Source organism: Podarcis vaucheri, assembly GCF_965113315.1.
Source record: "Podarcis vaucheri genome assembly, chromosome: 6".
Taxonomy (NCBI): Eukaryota; Metazoa; Chordata; class Lepidosauria; order Squamata; family Lacertidae; genus Podarcis; species Podarcis vaucheri.
Window position 1 is genome coordinate 10,482,619 of NC_138764.1, and position 27,574 is coordinate 10,510,192.

At 42.3% G+C, this 27,574-nt stretch overlaps 1 protein-coding gene and 1 long non-coding RNA gene across 6 annotated transcripts in view; one reads left to right on the plus strand and one right to left on the minus strand.

The window, feature by feature from the left end:
• Nucleotides 1–27,574, plus strand: part of LOC309535705 (sterol O-acyltransferase 1-like) — a 54,344-nt gene that overhangs the window by 24,118 nt on the left and 2,652 nt on the right. For 3 of the 5 annotated variants that reach the window (XR_014221346.1, XM_082229085.1, XM_082229084.1), the window contains exons 3-15: nucleotides 385–443; nucleotides 1,425–1,570; nucleotides 3,408–3,467; nucleotides 14,496–14,603; nucleotides 15,170–15,452; nucleotides 16,029–16,107; nucleotides 16,664–16,745; nucleotides 17,957–18,002; nucleotides 20,337–20,466; nucleotides 23,041–23,138; nucleotides 25,233–25,331; nucleotides 25,908–26,043; nucleotides 27,036–27,181. Coding sequence is in view for 4 of the 5 variants with exons in the window: in XM_082229085.1 (XP_082085211.1) it covers nucleotides 385–443; nucleotides 1,425–1,570; nucleotides 3,408–3,467; nucleotides 14,496–14,603; nucleotides 15,170–15,452; nucleotides 16,029–16,107; nucleotides 16,664–16,745; nucleotides 17,957–18,002; nucleotides 20,337–20,466; nucleotides 23,041–23,138; nucleotides 25,233–25,331; nucleotides 25,908–26,043; nucleotides 27,036–27,181 (1,472 nt within the window). In the remaining variant the exon portion in view is untranslated. Of the gene's footprint in view, nucleotides 1–384; nucleotides 444–1,424; nucleotides 1,571–1,675; nucleotides 1,736–3,005; nucleotides 3,333–3,407; nucleotides 3,468–14,495; nucleotides 14,604–15,169; nucleotides 15,453–16,028; nucleotides 16,108–16,663; nucleotides 16,746–17,956; nucleotides 18,003–20,336; nucleotides 20,467–23,040; nucleotides 23,139–25,232; nucleotides 25,332–25,907; nucleotides 26,044–27,035; nucleotides 27,182–27,574 lie in introns of those variants that run through there. The other 2 variants (XM_082229087.1, XM_082229086.1) reach the window with 2 other exon arrangements.
• LOC309535732 lies at nucleotides 4,729–6,763 on the minus strand. The gene is made up of 2 exons (XR_014221349.1): nucleotides 6,142–6,763; nucleotides 4,729–5,765 (listed from the first exon to the last, which is right to left on the minus strand). It is a non-coding gene; the product is annotated as an uncharacterized lncRNA (long non-coding RNA).

Here is a 27,574-nt window from a genome sequence, read left to right on the forward strand (position 1 = left end):
TCTGACTGCTTTCGAACAGCTAGGTTGGCAGGAAGTATTTGGGTAGATAAGTTTATATGATCTGCCCCGATTAACTATGGTTTTAATGGACTCTAGGAAGCGAAGCCTTGGAAATTGGAATAGGTTGTTTTTCCTTTTGGTCAGTAGCGGACAACTAATATAGGTACATCTGGGCAGGGGAATAAGTGAAAGTTTTGAGGGCTAGTAACTTTTGTGGACTTATTTGCAGCACTGATATTAAAATACTTTAAATTTCCAGTTTGCATACTTTTCCTGTTTTGCCTTTCATACTTGCGGACAACATTTATTTATTTATTTATTTATTTATTTATTTATTGTATTTATCATTGAAAATACAGCAATGATTTGTTTTTCTCCCCTTAGGTCATGTTGACATTGACCATTCGGTCAGTCGAAAGTTGCAGCTTTTGGTGGAGGCTGAGGTAAACTTATCTGAATTGTAGTTAATATGAGTTGACAAGGAGGAATACCTAGACAGCAAAAGAAACCTCCCATTTGTAACAGATCTATGCATAGTATGGGCCTGTTAGAAATCCTAAATCCTGTAAATTGGGAGTCACTGAAACTGGGACTGCTGAAAGATTTCCTCAAATGCAAAAATTATAAACAATGCTCACCTTCCTGTGAGCTCTTATAAATTGGAGACTAAAAGAGTATGTTTTGCATACGGTTGGTATTTGACTAGTATAACAAAAACAAAACAAAAAGCCCCTGCAGAACAAGTCAGTTTTCTGGTCAGATTTCTGTCAGATATGTTGAGTGAGTTTATTTGTAAGCAAGATGGGAGGCAGCTAGGCTAACTATGATTTTCTTAGAAAAGCTCTGCAGTTGGCTACTTTGCTTCCTCATTCTTGGGGAGCTGCTGATAGGTGGCTTAAACCAGGAATGGGGAACCAGATGTTGCTGGACTAGGAAGCCCTATCAGCGCTGACCATTGTCCCCACTGGCCGTGACTTTGACTGGGGTCCAAGAATATGTCGTCAGTTGTCAGGAAATGAGACACGTTCATGATTTGTTGTTAGCATGGTGTTAGGAAGTCAGCCTTGCATTTGAAGGTAAAGAGTAACATGCCATTTTAGCAGGCAGATTCCAGGCAATACTTAACAATTACAGTGGTGCCTCAGGTTAAGTACTTAATTCGTTCCGGAGGTCTGTTCTTAACCTGAAACTGTTCTTAACCTGAAGCACCACTTTAGCTAATGGGGCCTCCTGCTGCTGCTGCGCGCCAGAGCCCGATTTCTGTTCTTATCCTGAAGCAAAGTTCTTAACCTGAAGCACTATTTCTGGGTTAGCGGAGTGTGTAACCTGAAGCGTATGTAACCTGAAGCGTATGTAACCCAAGGTACCACTGTATACTTAAGGTGTTCTCTTTCCTATTCCTTCCTCCCTCCAAATATTATCAGCAAATGAAGCCAGCTTTCATGCAGCGAATCGACAGCCACTTTACAGAATTCGTGAATGGCTTGATTGCGAAGTCCGTGCAGCTTGAGTCTTCGCCCCCTGCCTTCCCAGCCGCATGCTCAGAGAAAGACGGTGGCTTCAAAAGCAAGTATGTTGGTTCTTGGCTGAATCTGAAGCAGAGTCAATTTGTTGATTTCTCTTTCTTTTTTTAAAAAACTACAACTACTCTGCTGAATATTTGTTCTTTTCACAGAGGCTCAAGAGCACCTCCAGAACATGGAAAAGTTTTTGTTGTTAGAAAGTCTGTCTTGGAGTGAATATGTTCATGAGATTGTAAATTTCACTAGTGCCCTTGCTAAAGTTAAAATTGCCTTCATCCAGTGGGTGACTTATCTCCATATCTTGCTTCTTCCTCCCAGTGGATCCCATTCATTTTTATACTGTGTAGACTGAAAGCAGGTATTCCTAATCTTTTCAAGTGCTCCAGTCAATTGGTTATTGCACATCCCAGATTCTAACATGGATATGGCTGTTCTGTAGAAACTGATCTACAGACCAGAAGTGTCTATTGCTAAGCAATCCAGCCTCCTCATGGGTGGTCTGGTTCTCCAGTAAAGTTTGCGCCTATCTAGTAGTAAGGGTTTCACAATGAGCAAACAGGTGCCCTAATAGAACCAGGCTGGTCTGTCCATCTAGCCCATAATTATCTACTCTGACTGGCAGTGGCTTTCCAGTGCTTATTGCAGTGGCATTTCCCATGGCAGTTCACCTGATCCTATAAAATTGGAGGCTGGACCCAGGACCTTCTGGAGGCCATCTGTCCCTGAGTTCCTCTTCCAAGGTGTAGCAAGAGCTTTATATGCAAATGCAAATATGTAACATTAAACTTTGGTACTACTGCTTGAGGAGTCTGGGAGGAAGAGCAGATACTAGTTAGAATTATCCATACTTGGAACTTCAGCTCTAAGCAAAGCAGTCTGCTAGAATTGTTGCTGAAAAGCACTTCAGTTTTGTCTGTTTTCCTTGGGAGCAGAATGCCAGTTTCCCCTCCATTCTTGAAATCCATCACATTTCAGGGACACAGTCCTGCAGCACACAGGCTCAAGGTCTAGATGAGCATTAAGATGTGCCTTGTTCCAACTCTGGTAGATAAGAACGTTATTGGTTGTTTTACTTGGCTCAGTTGAAGGTCCTATCAGGTTGTTGTTTTGTTCCAGAATATGCCTACCAAGATATTTTGTTGATTTGGGAACATAATTTCCAACATAGTCGTACGTTGGATCTCAAATGCCTTGGCTCCCGAACAAATTGGCTCCCAAACAATCGAAACCCGGAAGTGAGTATTCCGGTTTTCAGACTTTTTTGGGAGCTGAACGTCTGGCACGGCTTCCGATTGGGTGCAGGACGCTCCTGCAGTCAATCAGAAGCTGTGCCTTGGTTTTCAACTGGTTCCGGGAGTCGAACAAACTCCCAGAACGCATTCTGTTCGAGACCTAAGGTATGACTGTACTGGCAATTGTTTGGGCTTTCCTGATTCAAAACTGTTGTTTCTGCCGGCCGTTCATTTGGGCTTCTTTCTTTCTTTCTTTCTTTCTTTCTTTCTTTCTTTCTTTCTCTTTTTAGTGTATTTTTATTTAGATCTTGTTAATAAAATGTGGAAAACACAAACAAATTCTTGCTACAAAACCAGATTTTGCTATGTTAATCCAGAATGTATTTAAATTTTATTTCCCTCACCACCAAAATTTCCGTAAAACTCCAAGCCGCCATTCTTTAAGTCAGGGGCAGCGGATCGACAGCCGCTTTACAGAATTCGTAAATGGCTTGATTGCAAAGTCTGTGCAGCTTGAGACATCGCCCCCTTCCTTCTCAGCTGTGTGCTCAGAGAAAGACGGTGGCTTCAAAAGCAAGTATGTTGGTTCTTGGCTGAGCCTGAAGCAGAGTTGATATGTTGATTTGTTGCTGAATATTTGTTCTTTTCACAGGGAATTAAGAGCACCTCCAGAACACGGAAAAGTTTTTGTTGCTAGAAAGTCTGTCTTGGAGTGAGTATATTAATTAGATTTTATATTTTACTAGAGCCCTTGCTAAAGTTAAAGTTGCCTTGATCCGGTGGGTGGCTTATCTGCACATCTCGCTTCTCCCTCCCAGTAGATCCCATTCATTTTTATACTGTGTAGACTGAAAGTTGGTATTCCTAACCTTTATAAGTGTTCTAGCCCAGGCTTCCTCAAGCTCAGCCCTTCAGGTGTTTTTGGCCTACAACTCCCATGATCCCTAGCTAGCAGGACCAGTGGTCAGGGATGATGGGAACTGTAGTCTCAAAACATCAGGAGGACCGAGGTTGAGGAAGCCTGTTCTAGCCAATTGGCTATTGCACATCCCAAATTCTAACTTGGATGTGGCTGGATTCTGGATTCACAGAGGCTGTTCTGTTCTGTAGAAACTGGTCTACAGAATAGAATAGGCATCCCCAATCTCGGCTCTCCAACTGTTTGGGGACTACAACTCCCATCATCCCTAGCTAACAGGAGCAGTGGTCAGGGATGATGGGAATTGTAGTCCCAAAACAGTCCTGTGTTCTCCAGGGCTCCTTTGGAGGCCAGGTGGGATTATCAATTTAATAATAAATGAATAATAAGCACTCTAAGCCTGTGAGACCCAAATATTTACATAGCATGGAGTGGGGATTACAAAAGGCTTCAGTCGGTGCAAAATGGCAGAATGTCTGTGTGAAATGAGTTCTAGAGCAGCTCTGTGGAGCTTCTGGCCTGTTCTGGCATCCTAATTTGACCTGCAAGGCCACCTTCCCCAAACCAGGTCGACCTGTGGGACAGGTAAAGATGTAGTTCCCTGCTGAAAGCAGGTTTGCTGGCACCACCAACCAGCTGATTGGCAGTGCCAATGAAGTCCCGTGCCTTTGCTTACGTGGTTTGATTTCAAACCACGCAGGCACAGGAAACTGGGTTTGCTGGCACAGTTGACCATTGGTGCCTGCAATGCCTTGTTCCAGTTTTGATTTCAAACTGCATGGGCAAAGGACTTGCCCTGATGTCATTATTGTAGCAATAAGGGTTGCTCAGGCTAGCATGAAAATTAGGAATCAGGGGTCTGGGTTAAGTTGAGGCATGTCCCTCTCTAGCTTAAAAGGCTAGTGCTGTAAATTAGCTTCTTAGTGATGAGGAGATTGTTATTTTAGATCATGCTTCAGAGTATTTGAGGGGTGTTGATTCTACTACAATAGGTAGAAAGCTGTGGTTTGATCTGCAAATTTCTGAACATTGGCCATAAAATAGGTCCTGGTGAGATGTAATTAAGGTTGTTTGATTTAATTGACCTGGGACTGCATCTGTTTTAATGCCAAGTGCTGGAATTGCCCATGAGTGCAGGATATCTTCTGCTGAGATTAAAACTCAGATGGGGGATTCTCTTGGGACTACAACTCGATGATCAACTTCTAGTAGGCGGAAATTTCCGGGATGTAGGTCGCATGTTGGGACTATGTAGGAGTCAAACAGCAGATTTTCATAGTCTGTATAGTCGTAGCTTCGGTATCACTGGTGGCCAATGGCTTTAATAGTTAAAAGAGGGTTGTTAATTTCATCTATTAAATAAAGGATTTGGAGGGAGGGGAGTGCAATTAGGATTAAAATGATTGCGGGGAGGAGAATTCAGATTATTTCCACTTCTTGGGCATCTATAGTATTAGTGTGAGTTTTGTTGATAATATAAGACTAATAATACTATATAGTATATAGTACTAAGGCACTGATTTTAAAAAAATTATTAATGCATGGTCACGGAAGTGAAGAAGTTCTTATATAATGGGGGAGGCTGCATTTTGGAAGCCTAGTTGTGCTGGGTGTGCCACATAGGCTTGATTGACCTATAATTTAGCGCTGACAGAGCTATGTAATTTATTTACTGGGACCTCATAAGGAGAGAAACTTAAGAGGCTGTGTGACTGTCTTGAAAGTGGTTAGAGGCGGTTCAAGTCCCCTCCCTTGAGGTTTGTACATAGGTTGATTCTTCGTAGGTATGATATGGGGGCGGGCAGCCGAGAAGTCATCCCAAGTTTGTGTTTGTTAATTCAAGGGTAGGTACTTCATGTTTAGCTCCCAGAGCTTCTCAGATAATAAATATTATTATAATTACTGCTGTCAGTGAAATTAAGGAGCCAACTGATGAAATAGTATTGCAGAAGGTGTATGTGTCTGGATAGTCGGAGTAACGTCGGGGCATGCCCGCTAATCCGAGGAAATGTTGTGGAAAGAATGTTATGTTGACTTCGGTAAATATTACGCCAAATTGAATTTTTGTTCATGAGGAATGCAAAGTATAACCTGTAAAAGGTAAAGGTAAAGGTACCCCTGCCCGAACGGGCCAGTCTTGACAGACTCTGGGGTTTGTGCGCCCATCTCACTCTATAGGCCAGGGGCCAGCGCTGTCCGGAGACACTTCCGGGTCACGTGGCCAGCGTGACAAAGCTGCATCTGGCGAGCCAGCGCAGCACACGGAACGCCGTTTACCTTCCCGCTGGTAAGTGGTACCTATTTATCTACTTGCGCCCGGGGGTGCTTTCGAACTGCTAGGTTGGCAGGCGCTGGGACCGAGCAGCGGGAGCGCACCCCGCCACGGGGATTCGAACCGCCGACCTTTCGATCGGCAAGCCCTAGGCGCTGAGGCTTTTGCCCACAGCGCCACCCGCGTCCCTATAACCTGTAAAGAGCGGAAATCAGTGGGCAAATCCACCAATAATTGCAAATGCAGCTCCTATTGATAGGACATAATGGAAATGGGCAACTACATAGTGGGCATCATGAAGAATAACATCTAATGAGGAGTTGGCTAAAATAATACCTGTAAGGCCGCCTACCGTAAATAAAAAAATGAATCCCAGGGCCCAAAATATAGCGGCATCCCATTTAATTGTTCCGCCATGAAGGGTTGCGAGTCAACTAAAAACTTTTACTCCAGTAGGAATGGCAATAATTATTGTGGCTGAGGTAAAATAGGCTCGGGTGTCAATGTCCATACCTACGGGAAATATGTGGTGGGCCCATACAATGAAGCCTAGAAAGCCAATTGATATTATGGCTCACACTATACCTATGTAGCTGAATGGTTCTTTTTTTCCTGCATAGTAAGTGGCGATATGGGAAATTATGCCAAAGCCAGGGAGAATACTTCGTGATGACCAAAAAATCAAAATAGGTGTTGGTAGAGAATTGGGTATCCTCCTCATGCTGGGTCAAAAAATGATAAATTTAGGTTTCGATCTGTTAGTAGCATTGTAATTCCTGCGGCCAAGACGGGAAGCTTAGTATAAGTTAAGCACATGTAAAATTTTAGGCTTAGTAAAGTGGTTAAGGCAAGGGAAGTTGCTAGTGGGATGAGGTGGTTGGTAGTTAATTCTTCTAGAATTAATCATTTAGGTAAGAAGCCAGTTAATGGAGGGAGTCCCCCTAATGCTATAAGGGTAATTATTGTGATGGTGGAGAGTGTTGGAGAGATTACTCATATTGTTCCTAAATCTTTGGCAGTTTTTGCAGTTGAAGTGATGAAAATTAGGAACATGGAGGTAGTTATTAATGGATAAATTATTAAGGTTAGAAGAAGTTGTTTCTGGCAGATAGGGGAGATGGCAGCTATTCAGCCTAGGGGTCCGATTGACGAAAATGCTATGATTTTTCATAGTTGGGTTTGATTTAGTGCAGATCATCCTCCAGTTAAGGTAGAGAAAATAGCTAGTAGTAATAAAATTGTTGTTGTGAGTTGATTAGAAGTTATATATAGTAGACATATTGGTGGTAATTTTTGTCATGTTGCAATAATTAGAGCAGTTGTTATGCCTTGTATGACTTCTGGGTGTCAGAAGTGAACCAGGCCCAATTTTATGGCTAGGGCAATTGTTAATATAGTTGGGGTTGGTTGCATGGTGAGTTGAGTAATATCTCAAATTCCAGTGTGCTGCATTAAGAATGCTTGAAAATAAAAAGATGGATGAGGCCATTGCTTGATTGATAAAATATTTTGTTGCGGCTCCAGTGGCTCGTGGATGATGTTGTTTGGCCAAGATTGGGATAATGGCTAGGGTGTTTAATTCTAGTCCAGTTCAGGCTAGAAATCAATGGTAGCTCCGAGGGCCAAGCTAGAAATTAAAATGGATAAGATGTAGGGGCTCATTAGTAAAGGAAGGCTTTAACCACCATTTTTTGGGATATGGGCCCAAGAGCTTTGTTAGCTGACTTTACTAGAAGGTATACCACAAGTATAGAGCTAGTGTGGCAGGGAGAAATTGTTTTTATAGGAGGTGTATTAATTGATCATAACGAAATCGTGGGTAAGCGGCTCGAGCCCATAAGAATCCAGTGGTCAGTAGGGTAGTTTTTGCTATTAGGTTAAATGTCAAAAGTTCTGTTTGTGTGGTTATGGTAAGTAAAGGTAAAGGGACCCCTGACCATTAGGTCCAGTCGTGACCGACTCTGGGGTTGTGGCGCTCATCTCACTTTATTGGCCGAGGGAGCCGGCGTACAGCTTCCGGGTCATGTGGCCAGCATGACTAAGCCACTTCTGGCGAACCAGAGCAGCACACGGAAACACCGTTTACCTTCTCGCCGGGGTGGTACCTATTTATCTACTTGCACTTTGACGTGCTTTCAAACTGCTAGGTTGGCAGGAGCAGGGACCGAGCAACGGGAGCTCACCCCGTCGTGGGGATTCGAACCGCTGACCTTCTGATCAGCAAGTCCTAGGCTCTGTGGTTTAACCCACAGCGCCACCCGAGCCCCTGTGGTTATGGTAGGGCTAAATAATAAAATACATGAGAGTGTGTCTATCATCAAAATGTTTATGTATTCGGCTAGGAAGAAAAGTGCAAACGGTCCTGCTGCATATTCAACATTAAACCCTGAGACAAGTTCAGATTCCCCCTCAGTTAAATCAAATGGTGCGCGATTTGTTTCTGCTAGGGTTGATACGAATCATATTATTGCGAGGGGTTATGTGGGTAGGATTAGTCAAATGTGTTTTTGCGTAATGATAAGGGTGTGTATTGAGAAGGTGACAGTCAGTCTAATGATTGAAAGTGGAATAATGCCCAGGGTAACTTCATATGAGATTGTTTGTGCAATGGCTCGTAGGGCCCCTATTAGGGCGTATTTTGAGTTAGATGCTAATCTGGACCATAAGATTGTGTAGACTATTATGCTTAAGATGGCAAGAAGAAATAGAAGGCCTAAGTTTATGTCTGCTAGGGGGTGTGGTATTGGTATTGGAGTTCTTATTATCAAATTTTAACAAGGGTTTAAACAAAAAATTCTAGTTGTACACATTCTTCATAAAGTGTATTGTTGACTGCGATTAACCGATAATTGATCAGTTTAGTTGAATCTCGTTTTAGGGGTTTGGCGAGAATTTTTTTTATTATTAAACAAGAAAAATTATTGGTAGGGGGGTTTGCCATAAAAAAGTATATTTTAGACTTCCGGTCAGCGCCACATTCAGAAACCCATGCACCTCCCCCAATTCCCTTTTTACCAAAAACCAAACCGGCAGCGCATCACGACTTCAACCGGGGCCCAGCAGCACCTTTTACTGCTCCTTCTGGGTGAAACCAAAACCAGTGGCACTTTTTCTGCCCTACTGGTGGAGCTGATCAAACTCTCTTTGCTCCCACCTATCCCTGTGGAGTCTTACCTTTTTCCTCGAGGTACCTTCTTTTGGCCGTTGCTTTTTCTCCGGTCCTTGCAGTGTCTCCACTCAGGAACTGGTGGCAATTCCTCCCACGAACTTGGCAGGATGTGCACTGGAACCGCGGACACCGATCCGAGCTGTTCACCGCAGGGACTCCTTGGACCCATGTCCCTTATCCTCGGGGAATGTTGTTTTTCCCGGCCAATGCACCAAGAAATGTAGCCTTATGAGGCTTTGACCTCGGGTGGGAAAAATATTGTGCCCGGGAAAGGGAGATGGGAGTCAACAGACACTCAAGGAATAGTTTCGGAGAAAAAGCTTTATTTCTACCATCCATGAACTGGTAGAAGGAGCAAGTGTGATAACTCACAAAAAGCATGCACGGGTTCACAGTCATGTGCACAGAGTATATATTCCCCTTCCAGTTCCCTCCCCCTTTCTCCTCCTTCTTCCAGAGTCCTGCCCATGAGTTCCTCTGAGCATGAACAGAAAGCTCCCCTGTCTTGGGACTCTTTTGGACTCGTGGCACCCTTCCCAGGAAAGGGGGAATGAGAGCGGTTCAGCGTGTCCAAAGATGTTGCAACTGAATGAGATAAAAGTCAGTTCTCAGGCCTGCTCTGACAGAGTCTATTCATTAGCCTTTTTGAAGCTCTCTTGTACTGATAAAAGAATAACATTTTGCCTATGTACCAGCATCTTGTGAGAATCCACAGAAAAGCTGTAGCTGTGGATTTTTAGAAGGCAGAAAGGAATTTTGGACAGTTTTGAGGCCTGGGGTGATTATTGAGTGGGGGTGTGTGTGTGACTTCGGGCCTAGGTGGGGTCACCTGTCCTCACCTTCCTTCAGTATTATGTAAAGTTTATAGGTACTAGTATATATTAGGATATTCATGGGGTATATATCTTAATGCATAATTAAACATATATGTATTATGTCTTATTTATAGGATAATGTATATTTAATTTTTCATGGGGTAAATCAGTGAATGAACTATATACATGATAGTAAATAGATCATCACCTGTAGTAAGTACAAGTAAAGCGGCAGATGTAGAAGGAGGCAAAAAAGCTGCATAAAGCAGCATGATGGCGATGGTGGCGGATAATTTTATAGAGGTTAGCATAGTAGTTGGAGTAGGTTTTGTTGGTAAAATAGTGGCTATGAGGATTAGGCCTGTTAGAAGGCTTCCAATGGCAAGACGAATAAGGGGGTTAGTAAGGGTCAGGGGTGTTTCATTTATAATGGATGTTGTTGTTTGTGGTGTATTTAATTGGACGTAAAAAGTTATTCGTAAGGTGTAGGTTGCGGTTAGTATTGTTGCAAAAAGTGAAAGTATAAGGGCTCAGGCGTTCAGGTGGGAGTTCTTTATGGTTTCAATAATTGTATCTTTTGGGAACACTCAGGATGAGACAGTTAAATCAGCCATGATAAAATGGGCTCAAGACATTGGGTACAACATTATGTTTGAAGACTGGGAAAAGTTATGGACCACCGGTATGAAATTTACGGCATGTAATGCCTTGAAAGAAAATATTATGAAAATGATATACAGGTGGTACATGACCCCAGTCAAGCTTGCTAAGATATATCACTTGTCTGATAATAAATGTTGGAAATGTAAGGAGGCTGAAGGGACATTCTTTCACCTATGGTGGACTTGTCCAAAAGTGAAGGCCTTCTGGGAAATGATTTATAATGAGTTAAAAAAGGTGTTTAAGTACACTTTTCCTAAGAAACCAGAGGCCTTTCTCTTGGGCATTGTCGGCCAAAAGGTGTTAAAGAAGGACAGAACGTTTTTTATGTATGCAACTACAGCAGCAAGAATTCTCATCGCAAAACATTGGAAGACTCAAGATTTGCCCACACTGGAAGAGTGGCAAACGCAATTGATGGACTATATGGAATTGGCCGAGATGACTGCCAGGATCCGAGATTTGGGAGAAGAAGCAATGGAGGAGGACTGGAAAAAATTTAAGGACTATTTGCAAAAATTTTATAAGTTATATGAATTATAAGAATTCGCATGATTTGGAAAGGTTAGCCCCAGCAATGAGAGTGGATGTTATATGAAACTAAGTAATACCAATGAAAGGACTAATGTTTAAATGTTTAAAATAACATTATATTTGTGTTTAGAGTAAATTGATAATAAGTAATTTAAACCTAAAATGCAATGATCTGAAAGTACAAAAGAAACGCATCAAACAAGGTTATAATTTGCTGATATTTTTATTGTCAAGAATGCACTGTGAGGGAGATGTGGGGAAGTCCGGTAGAAGACTGAAAGAAGCTTTGAAAGGATCTATCTTTCTTTTTTTTCTTTTCTTGTTGTTCTTGTTTCTTTGTATATCTGACTGTATATCTCTATCTGGAAAAAACACAATAAACAATATTTTAAAAACAACAACAATAATTGTATCTTTTGAATAGAAGCCCGATAAAAAGGGAGTTCCTGTAAGGGCAAGATTTCCAATGGTTAAACAGGTAGCTTTCGCTGGTAATATTTTCTGTATGCCCCCCTATTTTTCGGATGTCTTGTTCGTTATTTAAGTTGTGAATAATTGCGCCAGAGCATAAGAATAGTATAGCCTTGAAGAAGGCATGGGTTGAGATGTGAAGGAAGGCGAGTTGAGGTTGGTTTAGGCCAATAGTATTATCAGGCCTAGTTGGCTAGAGGTTGAAAAAGCAATAATTTTTTGCTGTTGTGTTGTGTTAGGGCACATAGGGCTGTGAATAGTATGGTGAGTGTTCCTAGGCAGAGGCAAATAGTTAAGGCTGTCTTGTTCTTTTGTAAGATTGGGTGAAGTCGGATTAAAAGGAACGCGCCAGCTACAACCATAGTGCTGGAGTGCAATAGAGCTGAAAGGGATGTTGGGTCTTCCATTGCTGCTGGGAGCCATAGGTGTAGTCCGAATTGGGCAGATTCGCCAGCGGAGGTGAGAATTAGGGCGAAGAGGGGTAGGAGAAGCGGGGTTTTTGTTTGAATGGTTATTTCTTGAATATTTCAAGTTGCTGGGTGTGTTGCAAGTCAGGCAAGGGCTAATATAAGTCCAAAATCTCCTACGTGGTTGAAGATAATAGCCTAAAGGGCTGCTGTATTAGCATCAGGGCGGGCAAATCATAATTCCCACACTTTCTCAACCAACGAAAAGTTGAAATATATTATTGGCTGTGACAAGCATTGATATGGCTAGTAAAAATACTAAGAGGTATTTGAAGAATCGGGATATGTGGGGGTCTGGTGATATATATCAGTTAGTGAATTCAAGGATAGCTCATGTAACGAATAAACTAATTGGGATAAATGTGAGGGGTACATGTCTAAGATATTAATATCTCTATCGGCAATGTTAATTCATGTAAAATTGGTTGTTGAGTCTTCTGTGCCATAGTTTATGAAAATAGCTAGGGGGATTAGGCTGACTTTGAATGCCAATTGTACAGTGGTTTTTGCGTAAAGCATGTGTCATCCTATTATGAAAGGAATTGGGTTTATAGTTGTGAGAACAGAGTGTGTTAGGATAAATAGAACTGTTAGCATGGTTGAGTATAGGAAGAGGTCGTGCATTTTTACTTTTACTTGGAGTTTCACCAAGATTTTTGGTACCTAAAACCAATGGATTACTACTTTCCTATAGAAGTAAGAGGTCTAAGGATTTCATCCTTAGTTATTTGAGTTAGCAGTTCTAATTGTTTATACAGCTCTTGGTAAACAAGAAGGTAGAACTTTCTATCTCAGTCATTGTCTAGTGTTTTTGGTAAACTATATTTACAAGTGAATAATCCTGAAATTTGGGACACGGGTGGCGCTGTGGGTTAAACCACTGTGCCGCTTGGGCTTGCCGATCAGAAGGTCGGCGGTTCGAATCCCCGTGACGGGGTGAGCTCCCATTGCTCGGTCCCAGCTCCTGCCAACCTAGCAGTTTGAAAGCACGTCAAAGTGCAAGTAGATAAATAGGTACCGCTCCAGCGGGAAGGTAAAAGGCACTTCCATGTGCTGCTCTGGTTCGCCAGAAGCGGCTTAGTCATGCTGGCCACATGACCCGGAAGCTGTATGCCGGCTCCCTCGGCCAATAAAGCGAGATGAGCGCCACAACCCCAGAGTCGGTCACGACTGGACCTAATGGTCAGGGGTCCCTTTACCTTTTTTATCCTGAAATTAGGGTGGGTTTTAGAATTAGAAGTCCTAGGGGTAGCAAATGTAGGATAAGGTTAAGATGTTCTCGAGCATGGGTTGTAGGGAGAAGGCGAAATTGATTTGAAATGGCTCCTTGTTGGGTTATTAAGAATATGTATCGGGAATAAGTGGCAGTAATGAGGGTTTCAACCCCGGTGATGACGATGGTGGGGGATGATCAGTTAAATAGGGCAGTAATAATTAATAACTCACCAAGTAGGTTGATTGAGGGGGGCATGGCTGTATTGGTTAAGTTAATGAATAATCATCAAGTTGATATTAATGGGAAGGCAATTTTAGGCCTCGTACAAGAAGTAAAGTTTGGGGGTGTTTGCTAGAGCAAAGAGGGCTGAGGAAGTTAGGCCATGTGCAATTATTAGGGTTATGGCTCCGGTCAAGCCTCATGGTGTTTGTATAATAATAGCAGAGTTTACTAGGCCCATATGATTTAGGGATGAGTAGGCGATGAGAGCCTTCAGGTCTGCTTGTCGTAGGCAAATTGAGCTAGTTATTACAATACCTCATAGGGCTAAAATTATGATCGGGAATATGAGGGTAGGTGGGTAGGGGTTTAATATGGATGAAATACGAATCAGGCCGTATCCTCCTAATTTTAATAAAATTGCGGCTTATACTATTGAACCAGCGATTGGGGCTTTTGGAAGTCAAAGATGTAAACCATATACGGGTAATTTGACTAAAAGGCAGAGTGATCCCGGTGGGGTGCCATCGCAGCTGCGCCCCCACAAACGGTGTGCCATGCCCCCAGGACATGCACCACGCCCCTGCGGGCAGCGCGTCACGCCCCTGGGATGCGTGCCACGCCCCCCAGGACACACTCCAGCTACGCCCCCACCTGCTCTCCGCCCCCTGGTTGGAAACAGTTCGGGAATCTCTTTCTCCTGTACAGCGGCACTTCTTTCCATACTACCCCCTCTAAAAAAGTGGCGAAGGTCTTATATTTGTTGACAGGTGAATTTTGCAGAACATATGCAGAGAAATTGCACTGAGAAAGAGTGATCGCATGTTACATTTGAAGGAGAAAAAGCAAATGGCCCAGGGAAGCCATGGCCATATCCTCCGAATCTTCTGACCATATTCCTGTTGCTTTCAGCTCTTAAGTTTAATCGCTGGAAGTCCTGGAGTTTGTCCCCACCCCCCGAAATGTTCTAATGCACTTCTTATAATTATTTTCCTCAGTGAGCTATTTGAAGTGAAAGACATCCGGACCATACATCATGTGTTCATTGCTTTCTTCATCATGATCATTCTCAGCACCCTCATAGTAGACTCCATTGATGAAGGAAGGTAGGAAAATATTGAAGGGATCAGCTGGAGGTTTGTTTGTTTTTGTTTTGTTTTAGTGTTGGACTTGAGTCATTTCATACCTGAACCAATGAAAATGTATCTGCATGCAAAGTCTTGGAAGATGTGGAGCCCTCCCAGTACTAACTGAAGGGCTGCAGGCTATGCCACAATAACTACAAGTTTTCCCACATGCGTGTGCTTATCCAAGGGGTCCTGGGTCTCTGTAGGGGTTGTATCTGTCTGTATCTCTGTGTTTGTTTTCTTGCTTTAGAGTGTTCTGTGCAGTATAAAACCTTAAGGTGTATACTTAAGTTCAGTATTCGTTTCATAAGATTTATACACTGCCTGATTCTAAAAGGAACCTCAAAGCGGTTTACGAAAGATAAAACAAGAAAATCATGAAAAAAATCACAACCATACTCTAAAACATGCAAAACTTAGAATACTAAAACAGATTAAAATTACCTCAACTTTCCTTAGCTGTTTCTGATTTTACCTGATGGAATATATATTTTAACCTAAGTATATGATTTTAACTTTCTGTGTTGTTTGAATCTCTTTTGAAGGTTGGTGGTGAAGTTTGATCTCCTGGTCTTCGTTTTTGGCAAATCCTCTGTCGCTGCTTCCACTTGGCTTTACATGTTCCTGTCCACCCTGACTGTGCCCTATGGGCTCTTCCTGCTGTGGGCCCAGGGCTACCATGGCTCCTCCCACAAGACAATCCGCTCCGCTTTCTTTGGGGGTCTCCTCATGATCTTCCAAATATTTGCGCTTGGAGTGGTTCCAACTTACATTGTCATTGCCTACCATTTACCACCGGGTTCTGCTGCCATAGTGGTCTTTGAGCAGGTGAGTTTCATGTGGAGAGCTAGTTTCTTCTGGATGTAGCTCAAGGTCATTTCACAAAGCTTGAATTAGCAAAATGCTGCTTTATGCCAGGATTTGAGTCCTTAGCTAACCTGTAATTTTGTGTATACATTCTACTTTTGCTTCTGACTGACTTGGGGAAATATTAACGGTGACAGGTTTTCATTTTTTCCAAGAGATTGACCCTGAGGGTGTTAGAAATGGTCAGATGCAAAAAGAAACTCACCATAATTCTTAAGGTCTAGTAGGTACTTCTGTTTTCAGATACAATGATGGTTTAAACCACTAATAACTTGCTGCAAACACCCTCTTTTTGAGCACAGTGATGGAGAGAGTAATGCCAGTACAACTGGAAGCATTCTTGGAGGATACCGATTCTCTCAACTTCTTGCATTCTGGGTGCAGACCTGGCTTGTGACTGAATCTGCTTTGGTCTCGCCTTCATCAAAAGAGGGGCAGAGGAGCTTTTGATGCTATTGACCATGGTATCCTTCTGGACCATCTCTCACTTAATTGTAAGATGTCAAATACATTTTATCTGTTATTCCACTCCTTTAGGTGCGCCTGCTGATGAAAGGCTACTCTTTCATTAGGGAGAATACTTCTCGAATACTTTCCTTTACGCCACAGAAGACAAGTGAGTGACTGTTTCCTTCAATAATTGTACAGCTGTGGTGATGAAGGCACCCTCCCTTCTTCCTGTTCTGAGGGTTGGGTTCTGTGACATGGAGACAATTCAAAGACCTGTTCTGGTTCAGAAGAACGTGTGTATGGGCCTCCCCATGTTTTGCAAGATTCCCAATACCATGCAGCTTGTCAGTCTTCTAATGCTTATTGGAATAGGAGTACACATCTTGCAAAGGATATAAGAGAACCCTGGGTTTAGTGGAACAGGGGAAAGTGCTCTGACCATAGGGGGCTTATTTGGGGTGGGAGGGCGTTAAACCTGAGGTGGACTAGAGGTAAGGGACTTGTCACAGACTTACCTTACTCATTGGGGGGGGGGAGTAGAATAAGAATGGCATACAAACCATCTCATTGGATTGAGAAATTGTATAAATTTATTACTGCTAAATTCAAGCATTAATGAACAGTTTGAGACCCATAGAAAATAGGATGGAACCCTGTGGGTTTATTTTTTACTATGTGGCATTATCTGGTACTAAACGACTCTCTCCCTTCTGCTTTTTCAGACACCGTCCAAGTTCCTAAAGTTTCCCAGTACCTGTATTTCCTCTTTGCTCCCACCCTTATTTACAGAGATGCCTATGCCCGGTAATGTCAATGTAGTTGCTCCATTGTGACTTGGCAGTTCTTATAGCCATTGTGATGGTGAGGTTGGACTGGATGCATGCTTCATAACGGAGGGCATAACACACGGATTGGGGACCTCAGGCCCAGGGGGCAGGTGCAGTCCTCTGCAGTGGCGTAGCATGGTGGGGTCACAGTCACAGTTGCCCTGAGCGCAAAATTGTTATGGATGCAAAAGTTTAACACTCGGGGCAGCCTCAATATAACTGCACATTCTGTCGCTGGGGTCCATTGAAAACAGCTTCTCCATGCGAACCAGAGTGACCTCCCCAGACCATAGAACGACTCTTCTTATGTCTCCTGGGCGATGCGGATAGTATTAGGCAGTTGAATGAGTTTCCCTCCCTCCCACCCAACTTCTCCGCACGGTCCCTGGCAACCCACGCTACACCACTGGCCTCTGAGCCTCTCTATCTATTGCACTACCCACTTTTGCCTCTGACCCTACCCACTGCTGGGTCTCTAACTTAACTCATGGTCCCGAATTTCAGTGGGTCTTCTCTGAGTAAAGGTTAGTTGAAGACAACCATTTGTTTCTCTGAATTTTCCCGGAGCAGGCCTAGTAGGATCCAAAATGCATTGGTTCAATGCATATCTCTTTTGAGCACACCAGTACTTTTTGCTTCTGGTTCCAGTAACAGGTGCTGAGTCTGACCATTTTGGCTTTAAGATATTCTACACTTCATGGGTTTTGATGGGTTTTTTATATATAAGGTTCTAGAGTTCCTTTGTAGAAGTTGCTGTGTTATACAGTACGGGGTTGTCTTTCTATTTTCCATGGTATTCCACATTCTCCAATCTGTATATCCTATTGCCCTCAACTACTCCTCTCCTTCTTTATGCAAAATAATGAACTGTTAAAAAAATAATAGTGCAGCTGCACATTTAGTAAAGCATGCCATTTGAGCAAAATCATAACCAGCAAACAGACTTTCTTACTTTAAATATTTGCTGTTCTGGAATAGAAATTGGATTGTGTTTACTGCAGACTACATCAGCTCTGCTATTATTATTTCTTTTGCACTTATTAGTTGCTTTTATTATGGAAAGTAACTCAAAGTGATTTGCTGTCTAGCAGTTGTTTGTAAAATTTTTGCAAATTGGGTTTCAGTTGATGCCAAGCAAGTTCTTATCTTGATTTAGGTATAATGACTGTGATTTCCTTTTCTTTTCAGAAATCCTACAATAAGGTGGAGCTATGTAGCTACCATGTTTGCAGAGGTTAGATATTTCTCTTCCTTTTGGGATTCCTGTGTTTCTGCAGATAATTATACAGCCTTGAAAGCTGATAAGAGTTACTGGTTCATAAAAATATGTACTAGCCTACTGGAGTGCACAAGCCTGTATTAATTATTTTTATTTTGGCATTAAAAAAATAGACACAATGCTTTCTGAAGCTTCCATGCCTGTTCACCTGGAATTGCATCCTATTCCCTTAGATCTGGATTGCTGAATGAATGTTGTTGTTGTTTAGTCGTTTAGTCGTGTCCGACTCTTCGTGACCCCATGGACCAGAGCACGCCAGGCACTTCTGTCCTCCACTGCCTCCCGCAGTTTGATCAAACTCATGCTAGTAGCTTCAAGAACACCATCCAACCATCTCATTCTCTGTCGTCCCCTTCTCCTTGTGCCCTCCATCTTTCCCAACATCAGGGTCTTTTCCAGGGAGTCCTCTCTTCTCATGAGGTGGCCAAAGTATTGGAGCCTCAGCTTCACGATCTGTCCTTCCAGTGAGCACTCAGGGCTGATTTCCTTCAGAATGGAGAGGTTTGATCTTCTTGCAGTCCATGGGACTCTCAAGAGTCTCCTCCAGCACCATAATTCAAAAGCATCAATTCTTCGGCGATCAGCCTTCTTTATGGTCCAGCTCTCACTTCCATACATCACTACTGGGAAAACCATGGCTTTTACTATACGGACCTTTGTTGGCAAGGTGATGTCTCTGCTTTTTAAGATGTTGTCTAGGTTTGCCATCGCCTTTCTCCCAAGGAGCAGGCGTCTTTTAATTTCGTAACTGCTGTCACCATCTGCAGTGATCATGGAGCCCAAGAAAGTAAAATCTCTCACTGCCTCCATTTCTTCCCCATCTATTTGCCAGGAGGTGATGGGCCCAGTGGCCATGATCTTCGTTTTTTTGATGTTGAGCTTCAGACCATATTTTGCGCTCTCCTCTTTCACCCTCATTAAAAGGTTCTTTAATTCCTCTTCACTTTCTGCCATCAAGGTTGTGTCATCTGCATATCTGAGGTTGTTGATATTTCTTCCGGCCCAGCCTTTCGCATGATGAATTCTGCATATAAGTTAAATAAGCAGGGAGACAATATACAGCCTTGCCGTACTCCTTTCCCAATTTGGAACCAATCAGTTGTTCCATATCCAGTTCTAACTGTAGCTTCTTGTCCCACATAGAGATTTCGCAGGAGACAGATGAGGTGATCAGGCACTCCCATTTCTTTAAGAACTTGCCATAGTTTGCTGTGGTCAACACAGTCAAAGGCTTTTGCATAGTCAATGAAGCAGAAGTAGATGTCTTTCTGGAACTCTCTGGCTTTCTCCATAATCCAGCGCATGTTTGCAATTTGGTCTCTGGTTCCTCTGCCTCTTCTAAATCCAGCTTGCACTTCTGGGAGTTCTCGGTCCACATACTGCTTGAGCCTTCCTTGTATGAATGAATACTTACCCCTAAACTAATGACAAACACACCTTCCCATTGTAAGATAAATAAAACAGTTTCACTTCTCAGGATACAATAGTACTAAATGACAAGCCTTCCTAAACTGACTTTTAACCGATGCCTGTGTGCTAGTCCTCTTATCATCTGTAAACATTTTCCAGAGTTTAGGAAATTATGAACAGTGCAGCAATCTGTATAGTGTATTTTTATTTTGCCGAGTGAAGCAGGTCAGCTAATTTCAAGCACGGTCGTATTTCTCAAATGGAGACGTAGTCCTTCCCTGGGCTGGGCTAGCCGTGCAGTGTCACATATCCTAAAAGTTCAAAGGACAGTCTTGGATAAAAAGATAGTCTGTTAATCAGTCTCTACTCGTGGGACCTGCTCCTTGCAGGACAATGAAACTGCTACCACGGCAGCTGCTGTCGGTAAATCAGGTGTTCCACCTGGGCCCCTCCACATATACACATCCCAGCAGCGCACCTACCCAGGCCTCCCAACTGCTGGCATGGTAATTCTGTACATGGTGGAGCCCACGCGGAATGCCGTTTATCTGAAAGAAGCACGGACTATCGTAGTGGCACTGAAACGATTGGTCAGCTGTTGCCTACGGCTGCATACACACCAGACATTTAAAGCACATGGCTCCCCCCACAAAGAATCTTGGGAACTGCAGTTTATTAAGGGTGCTGGGAATTAGAGCTCGGGGGTGGTGGTTAAAGTGCATGTCTGAGGATTCTTTGGGGAATGTCATGTGCGTTAAATGTATGATCTTTACTCAGCTTAGATCTGTGCATATTGGTAACTGGGATCAGCTTTCTCTCTTACGGATTCCTCCTGTGCTACTTTTATAATCAGGGGCTTTTGTTTTTACTCCTGTCTAGGTCCTTGCGTCACTCTTCTACTTGCACTATATAAGTGAAATATACATCTTTCCTGCATTTCGGAAATACGGTGGAGAGCACTTTAATATACGAGGGCTGGCCCTTTGCATCTTGCACACCATGCTTCCAAGTGAGTGCTTTTGCGTATCACCCTGGCCCCTTTTAATTCTGGATTTTTTCTAAGCAACAAATAAATAATCAGATACAGTGGTGATATTGGCAACAACTGGCAGTGTATGGCCTGTTGGATATATGATCTTAGCTTTGTGGTTCCCTGACTTGTAGGGTTCCTGAAAACCTGTTCCTGGGGCAATAGCTTAGGCTGAGTGTGAATCTCACTGTTCTGAGAGAACATGAGAAGTTGCCTTACACTGATCAGACCACTGGCCCATCTAGCTCAGGGTCGTCCACACTGACCAGGAGTGGATCTCCAGGGTTTCCAGACAGGGAACATTTCCTGGCTCTACCTGGAGATGCTGCAGAGTGACCTTTTGCATGCCCTCACTACCACTGAGCTCCTGCTCTTCTCTCTGAACACCTTTTGCAGTATGTTCCTTAGTAACATCAGTCCTGGTAGACTGGAGAAGGTGCAATCCTGCTTCATCCAACACTGCTTTTTAGTCTTGTGTTGGGGATGCAAGCAGTTGATAGTTTCTGGACTCAGTTCAAAGTGCTGGTTTTGACCTATAAATCCTCATGCGGCTCAGGACCGCAATACCAGAAGGGCTTCCTCTCTGCTGGTGAACCAGCCTGGTCACTGCATAAATATCTTAGGGAGGAGTGGAGGGTGGAACATGGAAAGGGACCCTTTTAGTGGTGGCTCCCTGCTTGTAGAATGCAGTCCCCAGGGAAGAGTGCCTGGCTCCATCATTGTCTGTTTTAGATGCCAGTCAAAAAACAGATAATGGTTCCTAATGGGAGGGTAATCAGTTATTTACATGGTCATTGTCAAGCGAGGGGCCAAAATCACTCCCCAGGTTCGTCCCATTAAATAAGAAATTCAACCAAGGATTCCAGCAAAACAGTACCCTTTTATTAACTTTACTGCAGTCAAGGACAGTTCGCTAAAATGGTGGGTACTGTACTGATCACAGGTTTCAATACGCTTTTATATTCTTTCACATACAGTTTACATCATGCTAAATATATAACGAGTTCTACGTTGTCCATTATGCATTAGCGATGACATGACATCCTCATGGTCTGGTCATGACTTCCATGCTCTGGTCAAGACCCCCTTACAAGTCATCACTTAGTACAACAAACTAACCTCAGACCAGAACAGCCAAGTCAAACAATAAACAGATGACACAAAAGTAAATCTTTAACTCAAACAGCAGATTCTTTATCCTTGGTTCTAGTCTAATATTGGCAAAGGACTTTATATACCTTCTATTTATATATGCAGGTATATAAAGGTTCAAGCTAACTAATACTTTACCAAGTATGACTAAAGCAACAGAATTATCTAAAACATTAACAATTTTTAAAATAATACTTTTATTAAATTTCTGAACATTTTACACATAACATTCCAATGCATTTTTAAAAATGGATCTCTTTTCTGTTCTTGACTTCTCAGCTCATTTTCTGTGATGTTTTCCTTATCCCCCCCCCCTTTGCTGCAGCCTATTGTTACTCATTTATCATAATCATAACACAATAGGCTCTAATTTTTTCTGTTGCTCTTAGCTGTAAACCTAGCTGTAGTTACATACATAAACAACTTAACCATGCTTTTTTGGAATTTCTAACCATATAACCCCTAGCAGAAAGGCTCCAGTGTTTGTTTGCTTTTTTGTTTTTGGTAAACTCCTTTTTTATCTTTTAAATTCCTCATGGAATCCCCCCCCCCCAGAGATGGGAAAGTCTGCTTGCTCAGTTCGTGGCCTGAAAACAGAAGCACAACATTATACGTCTTCTATTTATATATATAAAGGTTCAAGCTAACTAATACTTTAGCAAATATGACCAAAGCAACTAAAATACATAGCTTTACATTTACACATTAACAATCTTTAATGATCTTTATTGCTAGGCCCATTTCTTATCCTTGCTAGCTTATCTGCTACCATTTGCCCCTCACAGAGCTTTTACAGTACAGTATATGTGGCAGAAGATAAAAAAACCTTTGCCTAACACTGTACAGTGGTGCCTCGCAAGACGAAAAGAATCCGTTCTGTGATTCTCTTCGTCTAGCAGTTTTTTCGTCTTGCGAAGCAAGCCCATTGACGGATTAGCGCTATTAGCGCTATTAGCGGCTTTTAGCGGCTTATCTGCTGATCGGATCAGCTGATAAGCGGCTTAGCGGCTTAGAAAAGGGGGGGGGGGAGGAAAAAAAACCAGCAGGAACTCGCAAGACATTGTCGTCTTGCGAAGCAAGCCCATAGGAAATTCGTTTTGCGAAGCACCTCCAAAACGGAAAACTCTTTCGTCTAGCGAGTTTTCCGTCTTGCAAGGCATTCGTCTTGTGGGGCACCACTGTATTAGCAAATGGTCAAGAGCAAACATCCTCAGATATTGTCCTAAGCAAGGTCAATCAATACTTTCATTGCTTCTATTTCAAGTGTTTGCTATTCTAGAGCCTTTATGGAAACTTGGGATACAGAGAAATGGATACAGAGGGGGGAGGGCAAGCCATTTCCCCCTCCACATGAATGAAATAAATTAGCCTGAAATACATGTTTTCTTCATTGCTCCACAGATGCATTGGTGACCTTAATCTTATATTATTTACTCCTTCACTTCTGGCAGAATGCTTTTGCTGAGATGCTGCGCTTTGCTGACAGAATGTTCTACAAGGTAATTGATGTGCAAGGCTCATGATATCTCTCTCTCTCACTCACACATGCACAAAACACAACACGCAAATAAGTATTTGCTATCAGTTTTAGAGTGTACCTTGGTTCGTGGAACCCTCCATTTGCTAGAAATGTCAAGACAGAGAGAGAGTCATTTTGCCATTGATGAGGTTTCTCCTGCCTAGAGAGGCCGATCAGATACCATCAGTTTTCTGGACAACCTGTTAATACATTCCTTTACCTCTGGTGAAAAAGAGAACCTGTGCCTTTTTTTCTGTTGACATTCCTGATTCAAAAGCATTTGTTGCTATGTGTTGTGTTACTGGGCTTTTCGGATAGAATTTTAACCTTGCTGTGACTTTTAAACAAATGTAAATAGTTTTGGGTATGGCGTCATGGAAGAAACGTATGTCCACTCTATAAATAGCAGAACTCACCTGCAGCCTTCTTTTAGTGTTGTCATATACTGGCGCCTTTATTTTATTTTTTTATAATTTTTAAATTGATTTTCACAAAATTATAAACAAAACAAATAAACAAACATGTATCATAATCTTATTAAAATTACACTTATTAACATGGTTAAGTGACTTCCTCGCTTCCCCTTGGTTGAATTTCCATGCACTTCCTTTTAACGGTTTTCCAAATCAAAGTTCTTATGAAATTTAACTAAAACATTAACATCCTTATATCTTTTAATTTTAAAATTAAACATATTGATTCATCACTTAACTTATATGAAATCCTAAGCCAATTAAATATCTGCAAGCTATTTCCAATTAATTTAATTTTACATATTTAACTAAATAATCATTAAATTTTGTCGATTCTTCCTGATACTCCTCCTCCTTCTGGTCGCGGACTCTTCCGGTTAGGTCGGCCAGCTCTGAAAACTCCATCATCTTCATCTGCCATTCTTCCACCGTAGGAAATTCTTGCATTTTCCACTTTTTTACTAATAAAATTTGAGTGGCAGTTGTGGCATACAAAAATAATTTAACATCTTTCTTGGGCAATTCCAAACCTGTTATTCCAAGAAGAAAGGCCTCTGGTTTCTTTATAAATGTATATTTCAACATTTTTTTTCAATTCATTATAAATCTTTTCCCAGAAGTCTTTCACCTTGGGACAGGTCTACCACATGTGATAAAAAGTTCCTTCTTTTTCTTTACATCTCCAGCATAAAATATCACAAATATGATATATCTTTGCTAATTTAACAGGGGTCAAATACCATCTATACATCATTTTCATTATATTCTCCTTTAACATTATACATGCAGTGAACTTAACCCCTTTCTTCCACAATCTTTCCCAATCCTCAAACATTATGTTATGTCCTACATCTCTTGCCCAATCTATCATTACTGATTTAACTTGTTCATCCGTTGTATGCCACTCCAACAGTAACTTATACATTTTAGACAGATTTTTTTTCTAGATAAATTTTTATTATTTTCTTCATATAATCTTTTTAAACTTTTATTGGCAATTTTAATGCCTTATGTATAATGCTCAGAGGTTCTATTTGTAGTCAAGCAGTATATATATATAGACATGTTGTTAAATAAATGAATAATTCCAAGGGATCATACAAATGTGTGTTCTGATCCTGCTGCTGCTTCCGCTTGGGGCCATTAATGATTAGTTTGAGCAGTTTAGAGGACAGTGATAGAAAAGGCCTCTGAATTTCAGCTACCTTCTACATTTCTCTTTTCTGAATGTGGTTTGCAGGTTGCCCCCACCTACATTGAATTAGTGTTCATGTAGAGAAAATGTCACATTTGATTTAGCTCTGATCATTTTGGATCTGAGCCTTGGAGACCTAGTGTAGCTACAAATACTGGGACACCAGTGACTTATTCTCCGGGTGGCTGTTTGGGAAGGAGGAGGTTAGGATTTAATGCCTGCAAATGAGCTCTTGGGGAATTTCAGTTATACATTGCAACAGTACACCAGGTGTTCACAGAGATTGTATTGCCAATTGCTCTAAAACACTTGAGTAGCAGGAATGCACTTGGCACTTTGATCCTGCAGTTTTAAACACTGACTCTAAGGTCTCTGCTCTTTTTACTTCCCTGATCTTCTCTTGCAGGACTGGTGGAATTCTACATCTTATGCAAGGTATTTCCGAACCATAAATGTGCTGGTGCATGACTGGCTGTATTATTATGTATACAGAGATGTCCTTTGGGTAAGCAACCATCGTTTAACGCACCCCCTTGCTTCAACTCTCATAGAAAGTCATTTTTTTAAGGAATGGCAGAGATCTTTACATTTCCCCCACAAAATGATTTTATTAAAGTTCTAATGTAAAGGTGAATTACACAACATGTAAAATACCTGGTCACTTTACCCATACAGAGATCTGACAGAAGGTGGAAAGAGAGAAGCTTGTACTTATGCAGTCTGGTTTGTATCCAGTATTTGGGAAGTCACTTTTTTTTTACCAGTCTACCACCAATTTCACCCCTCTATGCCATATCCCACACTGTTCCAGCTCTCACGTTAAGTGTTTGTGGGGCTCCATTGAGTAGGAGGGATCAGCAAAAATGAGCTGCCCTGCCTTGTGCAAGTAAAAGTCCTTTTGATAGAGCAAGGCCACCACTGGAGACAACCCTCCCTGTGCAATAAATGTGAATGGGCAATTTAAGGGTGGTTATCACAAGCTGTTCACTGTTGTTTTTGAAAACTGGATATCGTCTGATACATTCACCTATCAGAGAGTCACCCTTCCCCTTGTTTGTCTGTGTCTCTCTCTCACCACCAGTTATTTGGGAAGAAATTCAAAGCAGTCGCTATGCTGTCAGTCTTCACTCTTTCCGCCGTTGTGCATGAATACATCGTGGCGATGAGCATTGGTTTCTTCTATCCAGTATTATTGTTCGTCTACATGTGTTTTGGACGTAAGTACCAAATATAACAAGGGGTGCGGGTGGCGCTGTGGTCTAAACCACAGAGCCTAGAACTTGCTGATCAGAAGGTCGACAGTTCGAATCCCCGCGACGGGGTGAGCTCCCATTGCTCGGTCCCTGCTCCTGCCAACCTAGCTGTTCAAAAGCACATCAAACTGCAAGTAGATAAATAGGTAAGGTAAACGGCATTTCCATGCGCTGCTCTGGTTCACCAGAAGTGGCTTAGTCAAGCTGGCCACATGACCCGGAAGCTGTACGCCGGCTCCCTCAGCCAATAAAGTGAGATGAGCGCCGCAACCCCAGAGTCGTCCGTGACTGGACCTAACGGTCAGGGGTCCCTTTAGTTTACCTTACCAAATATACCTCCCGGCAGCAGCAGTTTCTGTAAATTCTGAGGATTAGCTTTGAGTTGCCATCTATACTTAATGTTCTAAGATACAAGGGGCTTGTGTTGCAGCCTGCCTTACCATTTGCTCCCTCTAAACCTAGAAGCCTCTCCTGACCCTAGTTAAATCTCCATTTTCTGAGACTGATCATGGCCAGAGTAGGAGGGAGGACTTCCTTGGCTTGGCTGAGGAAGAAATTCTGATAATGCTCCAGACTGTAATATGCGGCTTTCTCAAAGACTTCTGAGATGATCCTTGGAGGTCTTCAGCTTGCAACCTGAAAAGAGGTCCCTTTCCACCTGCTTGGCACTGGCAGTATCAACCATCTGTCATGGTGGACAAGTATTTTTCCTATCATATAGCCAACTTTGTTTCATATGAGTAGGTGGCCCACTGATTTTTCTGTGTGATTTAAAGGGAAAGCTCTGTCTCTTTTCCACTGAAACTCCAAAAAACCGTTGAGAGCCATTTATTTCTATGGAAAGAGGTACAACGTGTCATACTGATACGGACACTTTGCTAACTGGGGATCAAGGAAAGAATGCTGCTGGTGTCCTTAACAGGAATTTTGAGTGCATTTTAATTTTCTTCCATCAGCGTTTTTCAACTTCATTCTCAGCGACCGTCGGAAAGGCTCCATTTGGACGGTGATCCTGTGGCTTACGCTTGGGTTTGGTATAACTCTGATACTTTACCTCTACAGCCTGGAATGGAATGCCCATAAGCACTGCCCTTTGAAAAATGTGAGTATCCCACTTGTCATTGGAAATAAGAGGAACAGAGCTGAGCTGCTATTCTGGACTATTCATTCAAGGCCTAAGATGTGAACGTAAAATTCGAAAACCAGATTTTTAGAAGGTTGCATTCTGCCCAGAATAGCTACCGTAGAGGTTTCTTTCTAACAAGAATAACAAGCAGCAGGGTCAGAAAAAAATACCTTTGAAACTTCCTCCATGTCTTTTTATATGAATAATGTAAATTTCTGAGCGAGTTTCTGCCCTTCTGGAGAGGTGAAAGCCAAAGGTTCTCAGAGGATGGAAGGGGGCAGTAAAGAAGGGAGGGAGAGGAAGGTAATGGAAAAGGGTGAGAGGCCTTAGTGGAGCACAGTGGTTTCTTCATTCTACTTGCTGTGTTCT